Source organism: Tachypleus tridentatus, chromosome 9 (assembly GCF_004210375.1).
Source record: "Tachypleus tridentatus isolate NWPU-2018 chromosome 9, ASM421037v1, whole genome shotgun sequence".
Lineage (NCBI taxonomy): Eukaryota > Metazoa > Arthropoda > Merostomata > Xiphosura > Limulidae > Tachypleus > Tachypleus tridentatus.
Genome location: NC_134833.1, coordinates 51,995,067 through 52,001,852, shown reverse-complemented (window position 1 = coordinate 52,001,852; position 6,786 = coordinate 51,995,067). Strand labels below are relative to the sequence as shown.

Here is a 6,786-nt window from a genome sequence, read left to right as displayed (position 1 = left end):
GAATGCAACGGGTATTTATACTACTTCATACGAAGACACACGAGTGAAGTTGTCGGATGCATCACCTATAAATTTCTGTGTGATCGGTCTGTTTAAATGAGCACTAGTAAATTGTTTTTCTCATATTCTAAATGGATTATAGAGTATGCGTTAGGAGCAATAGTGTGCTTTTGACATGACTAGCTTATAGCGAAACTCTTTGCAATGGAAAGTACACTGCAGGGATTTTGTTACGATGTACGGCTATCAGAGAGGACAGAACTGGATGTATCGCCATATGGAATGTTATGACTTAGTTGAGCGTGTTTCAGTACAAATGAGCCTTTGTGAAATAAGTGTTTAATACCGTACATACTAAATAAAACAGTTTAACACTTCATTGATAAAACATTCTGTATCTTGTCAGTCTAATAACAATAAATAATAGTAATTTTCTAACAATGGTCAATTTCAATATTAGTTTTCAATAATTAGTTAAGTACTTAACAAGCGAATAGGTGTTAAGGTTTAATTCATGAAAACGTGTTGTTTAATCAAAGTTTAAGTTTGTGGAAGAGAATACACAAATGCATAATATCTTCATAAAATTCGTTCATTTACATGGACAATTATTTTTACATCTAGTTTTCAACATTAGATTCAAGCTGTAACTCCTCTGAAACAGTTGCTTTTTCAACAACATTTGGTTGTTTTGTATATTGTTGATCAGATAGAGAGCTTGTTAGTGTGTTTGGTTTATCAAAAGTTTTGTTTTCAGAATTATCCTTTAGCAAGGATGTACCTCGCAGTTCAGATTCCAAGATGTCTTCTCGTAATTGTTCGCCTGTAGATTCGGCCAATAGAGAAAATTCACTTGATATAGTAGTATCAGGTACTGATTCAGTTTGTTGACGTTCAACTAATGCATCTGTAGACTTCACCTGAAATTTTAGCGAATTTGACTTATCTTTTGTTATTCCATCAGAAATTTCAGTTTCTCCAGCCAGCTGCTGAATGTCTTTTAAAATATCCGTATTGTTTACAGTGTTTTGACAATAAAGGGATGTATCACGTGTATCAACAGTTTGGGCTGAAGTCCTCAACTCTTTCTTGTCAGTTTCGTAAACCAAAGGCCAAAATGTATCTTCTTGGCTGCTGGAAGCTCCTTTTAAATTAATCTCTTCTAATTGAATAAGAGTGTCCTCCTGTTGACTGTTTGATTTAATAGATGGGTTTGGTGTTTCTAGAAAACTTAAATTTTCAATAACGTTATTTTTTAGCATTGAATGTCTTTCATCTGACTCTATTGTGCAAGAAGAATCAGGACAATCTTCATAAAATAATTTTATTGACTCTTCAGGCTTCTTTGCGGGTGTCTGCGTTTCTGGTTTGGTTTGAACGCCTGATGAATCTTCTAATAAACTAATAAGGTCATCTGAGTTTTGCAAAAAAGCAATTTCTTTTTTCTCATCCAAAATCCAAGAATTCTTTGGTGCTACCTCTTTATCAAAAGTAAAAAAGTCATTTTCACTAAGTTCTTGAGGTATAAAAGACGTATGTCCTTGAAATATGGACTCTTCACTTGGTTCAGTACAAGATGTCTGCGTTTCATGAAAAGTTAACAAATCTTCAGGGCTTTGTAAAAGAACATCTGAGTGTGATAAATCTGTGATATTCAAATGATCTACGCTGTGCTGTGGGTGAGATGTTTCAACATCTATTATTTGTGATTGGTTCAGTTTTTGTTTAAAGGTGCTACTATCAGAAAGAGGGAAATCAACTTGTTCGTTTTGAGTATCTGATACATTAAGCTCTTTTGATATTTCTTTCTGAGAATTCACGGTACGATGATCCTCCAACATAGCACATTCTTCTGGAAAAGTAAATGAGATTTCTGCCTTGTCTTGGGTCTTTTGTAAACATGCTGGAAAATTTATATTTTCTTCAAATTTTGGTGTGCCAAAAAACAGGTGCAGATCTTCTTCTCTTATCTGCGGAAAAACTTGAGTGTTCTTGACATTTTTGGTTGCATTCTTCTTTATTATCATCGACCTTTGGATATAACAGTCTAACCGATTCATCAAAATTTAATATTTTGACTGGTTCAGCTCTGAATAACCCTGTCACAGAACTATGATCTACATCCTTATTTTCTTTCTCCAAACATTCAGATTTTTTCTTTTCCAGACTAACTAAAGATTCTTGTGGTTCTTTTCTATGCTCACCTTCTTCCTGCAAATCTTTATGTTGCTCATGTTGTGAATAGTCCTTTTCTTTCTCATCTCCAACAGTTGTTTGGCTTACAGTTTTGGCTTCATATTGCAGTTGTTCATGTGACTGATTTTGTCCCTGCCTTTCAGCATCTTGGGTACTCTCACATTTAATATGGACATTTCCCTGCTTTATTTCACGACGAACTTGGTAACCACGAAACACAGCTTGAATTCTCGTAGCAGCAATTTGTTGTTTTTCATCAGGTAGATAAAACTCTTTATTACCAGCCTCTATCTTTAATTGATTATCATATTCAGCTTCTTCTGGACACCTCTTAGTAGACTTCAAACTCTTACTTCCTTCGGGATCAGTTTGTTCATATTTCTCTGTTGTCAGTTCTTCCTCTTTCTTTAAATTCAGTTTTCCATGCAAACTTTCTTTTTGTTCCACAAGATTATTTTCTTCCTTAGGTGTCGGTGTAAGTTTTTGTAATTCATATTTTGTTATGTCTTCGTTATCCTGTTTCGTCTGCGGATAAACTAAATCTCCGTCTTCTGCTAAAGCAGCAGCGTAGTATTTCCTAGTCATATATCCTCGAAATGCCGATTGTATTTTCACTGCCGCATTTTCTTCCATTACAGTATGTGTTGCACCATCGTTTGGTATCTCATGAATTGAAGAAATTTCTGTGAAATACAGAAAATGAAAATATATTACTTATACCCAATATTATCTGTTATTTACATCTGGGACTTTTGGTTTTCGGTGCTTATATTTAGCTGTTTTATAGTTTTATTTAAGTATTTTAAAATCGGTGTTTTTCAGGGTTTTTGTTTTTAATGCTGTAATGACTGATTCCCAATTTGCCCCTGAAGAAGAAAGATCCACTTTTCGAAAGCACTCGGGTCATAGGGATTTTATTCGATACTGTAATGAGTATATTATTACATCATATTAATTTCTATTATTGGAGTAATGACAGATACAAAACAAAACTCTATATATGTTAAATTTTTGTAACATCAGTTAATGTTTTATATGAAACTATTAAAACAAACTTACCAATAACGAACTAGTTTGTATGGAACAGGTTAAATCTCGCATGCATAAGAGTACTGAATAACCACTTCCAGTGTTTATTGGAAAAACACCAATTTTATTTTTATTGAAAGTGTTTTATCAGTGTTTAAATCCCAAAATCTGGACGCTCTATCTCTAAGCGGTTGAAAGAAAAGTGTGTAAAACATTGGGAGGGTACTTAAAGATTCAAAGATATTGTTTTAATATACCTTTGTCATTGTTGTTTAAAATTCATAACGTTGGTGAATTAACATGTAAAATTATACTATACAGCAGAAGCAAACTATTTTTATACATATATACATGTTTATATTCATTTATAAAGTTATAAATCTTTCCCACAAATTAAAAAAATAAATTACAACGAGTGTGTTTCTAACCCCTAAATTTGCTCTTTAGACTTAAATATAGATTCTCAAGATCATATTTTATTTTGTTAATAACTTAGCAGGATCTTTAGCTCAGAAACTGTTTGCTGAATGATTTTATAACAATTAGAATGGAGTGAAATAATAGCACTTATCGTTGATACTGCTAAAAACCTCCTAAAATCCATACATCACTTAATGTCTGTGTACACGTAGGATTACATTTATTTTACTTTCATTCAGTAATAAACTGAGATGTTTATATTAAATGTCAGCCATCTTTAGAATATTTAGATTTATACTTATTTATATTCCAAGTGACCATACCTATTGGTTTGTATTCTTCTGTTGTAGCTTCCTCTCTTACAAAACTAATATCAGTTGTTGTAGGAGAGGTCATTGGCTGTGATACTTCTTTCAAAACTTCCTGCTTTACAAAACTAGTTTCAGTTGTTGTAGGAGATATCATTGGCTGCGATACTTCTTTCGAAATTTCCTGTTTTACAAAATTGGTTTCAGTTGTTGTAGGCGATATCGTTCGCTGTGATACTTCTTTCGAAACTTCCTGTTTTATAAAACTAGTTTCAGTCGTTCCAGGAGAGGTCATTGGATGTGATACTTCTTTTAAAACTTCCTTTTTCACGAAACTAGTTTCATTTGTTGTATGAGAAGTCGTTAGGTGTGGTTGTTCTTCTAAAGCTACCTGTCTAACTACACTTATTTCAGTTGTAGGAAAAGTTATTGCCTGTGATGCTTCTTTTGAAACTTCCTGTTTTACAAAACTAGTTCCAGTTGTTGTAGGAGAGATCATTGGCTGTGATACTTCTTTTGATGCTTCCTGTTTAACAAAACTAGTATCAGTTATTGTAGGAGAGGTCATTGGTTGTGATACTTCTTTTGAAACTTCCTTTTTTACGAAACTAGTTTCAGTTGTTGTATGAGAAGTCGTAAGGTGTGGTTGTTCTTTCGAAGCTTCCTGTCTAACTAAACTTATTTCAGTTGTAGGAAAGGTTATTGGCTGTGACACTTCTTTCGAAACCTCGTGTTTCACAAAACTAGTTTCAGTTGTTGTAGGAGAGATTATTGGCTGTGATACTTCTTTCGATGCTTCTTGTCTGACAAAACGTGTTTCAGTTGTTGTAGGAAAGGTTGTTGGTTGTGTTACTTCTTTTGGAGCGTCCTGTTTTATAAAGGTAATTTCATTTGTTGAAGAAGCCTTTAGATATGGTTCTTCGTTTGAAGTTTCTTGTTTTAAACTAATCCTATTTGTTGTAGATGAGACTATTGGTTGTTGTGCTTTCTTCAAAGTCTCACGTGTTTCTATGGTTACAGTGGTCGAGGTAACAGTGGGTATTGTCTGTGTTTTATCTAAAGGCTGTATAATCTCATGTGAATTTTCTTTAAGTGCAGAAGCTGAAGGAGTTGCATTGGTTTCTTTAGGCATTGGACTTGCATCCTGTTGAAAGAAAACAGTTACATGTAAGGATGTAAAGTGAATAACAAACTAAGTAAAGAAAAACACAATTTAAGGCTTTATCGTTGTCACATTTGGTTTGTTTTGTTTTGAATTTTGTGCAAAGCTACATGAAGGTTATCTGCGCTAGCCATTCCTAGTTTAGCAGTGTAAGAGTAGAGAGGAAAGCAGCTAGTCATCACCACTCACCGCCAACTATTGGGCTACTTTTTTTATAACGATTAGTGGGATTCACCTTCACACTATAATGCCCCCAACAGCTGAAATGGCGAGCATGTTTGGTGGACGGCAATTCGAATCCGCGACTCTCAGATTACGAGTCGAGTGCCTTAACCACCTGGCCATACCGGTGATTCGTTGTCAGGAAACTGACATTTTTCATACTAACTTTAAATACTCTAATACTAAAAGTTTGCTTGACGTGTACGAAAAGTTGTTCTTCAAAACGGCAGGCAAGTTAAACATGCTGAAATTAATCGGTCCTGTCAGGAACGTCGCTTCCGTGAACGTAAAACGTTATGTATTTACACAATAGTTTAGCGGTACCGCAGAAAAGCTTAACGTGGATCACAAAAACAAAAAGCACATTCTATTAAAAATGTGAATTACTCTTATGAGTATATAACATGAAAAGTATATCGGTTTTGCCAATAATTTCAATGTTACATGTTTGTTCTATTACCCAATCCGTTTGAATATCTCCTTTTGTTATTCAGACGCGAGGAACCTGCTTTCAGACAATGAAGCTTGAATACGGATGGAATGGATTTAAAAAATCATTACGAGTTAATCAAGTTACAAATGTATAATATTTCGTTAATATTTTGTCGTCATAAGGTACAAAGTAGGCTACGTAATTCAAGACTTTATACAGAGTATGGGACAAAGAGGCCGCATAACCGAAAACTGCACTTATCTTCGCACTTCCAGAATGTTGGTATAAAGTAAGGTTGCTTTGTTCATTTAAGTATCTCAACTAAGAACGTATAGCATTAATATTACTATTCACTTTAGTCAATCGATGGAACTTACAATGCCAAAATCTGAGGTTCGATTCCCTGCAGTGTAAGCAACAGATAAACCATCGTGGCTTTGCTTTCAAACAAACAAAAGGCTGTGATGACGAGAAACCCACTTGTAGAGAAAATTATATATTTAAAACGGCTGATATGGGTAGAGAAGGTACTAACAGAGGAGCGAACAACGTTTCAACCTTCTTCGGTTATCGTCAGGTTCACAAAGAAGGAAAGGGTCTTTTCTATGTGAACCTGACGATGACTGAAGAAGGTCGAAACGTTGTTCGCTCCTCTATTAGTACCTTTTCTATCCATTTCAGCCGTTTTTAAATATATAAACAAAAGGCTGCCTCACCACATACACTTCGGGGATATTTCGAGGTCTTCTGGTTACGTTATTAAATTTAAGATATAGGGATAACTACAAATAAAGGTGGCTTGCTAACAGTGAACCTATGAAATAAAATCGCCCTCTCCGAAATTAATATATCTTCCGCCACCTCTTTTTATAAGTGTGTGTGTGTGTGTGTGTTTTGTTATAGCAAAGCCACGTCGTGCTATCAGATGAGTCCACAGAGAGGAATCAAACCCCTGATTTTAGCGTTGTAAATCCAAAGACTTATATTTTCAAGTCATAATGAGCATAATGTTCTTA

General features: G+C 34.5%; 1 protein-coding gene across 3 annotated transcripts in view; it reads right to left on the bottom strand.

The window, feature by feature from the left end:
* Positions 1-323: 323 nt before the first annotated feature.
* The window catches only part of LOC143225251 (uncharacterized), a 31,170-nt gene continuing 24,707 nt past the window's right edge, over positions 324-6,786 (bottom strand). For all 3 annotated transcript variants that reach the window (XM_076454331.1, XM_076454330.1, XM_076454332.1), the window contains 2 exons: positions 3,969-5,097; positions 324-2,879 (listed from right to left, as the gene is read on the bottom strand). In XM_076454331.1, coding sequence (XP_076310446.1) covers positions 1,924-2,879; positions 3,969-5,085 — 2,073 coding nt within the window. In that variant the 5' untranslated portion in view covers positions 5,086-5,097 and the 3' untranslated portion in view covers positions 324-1,923. The remainder of the gene's footprint in view (positions 2,880-3,968; positions 5,098-6,786) is intronic.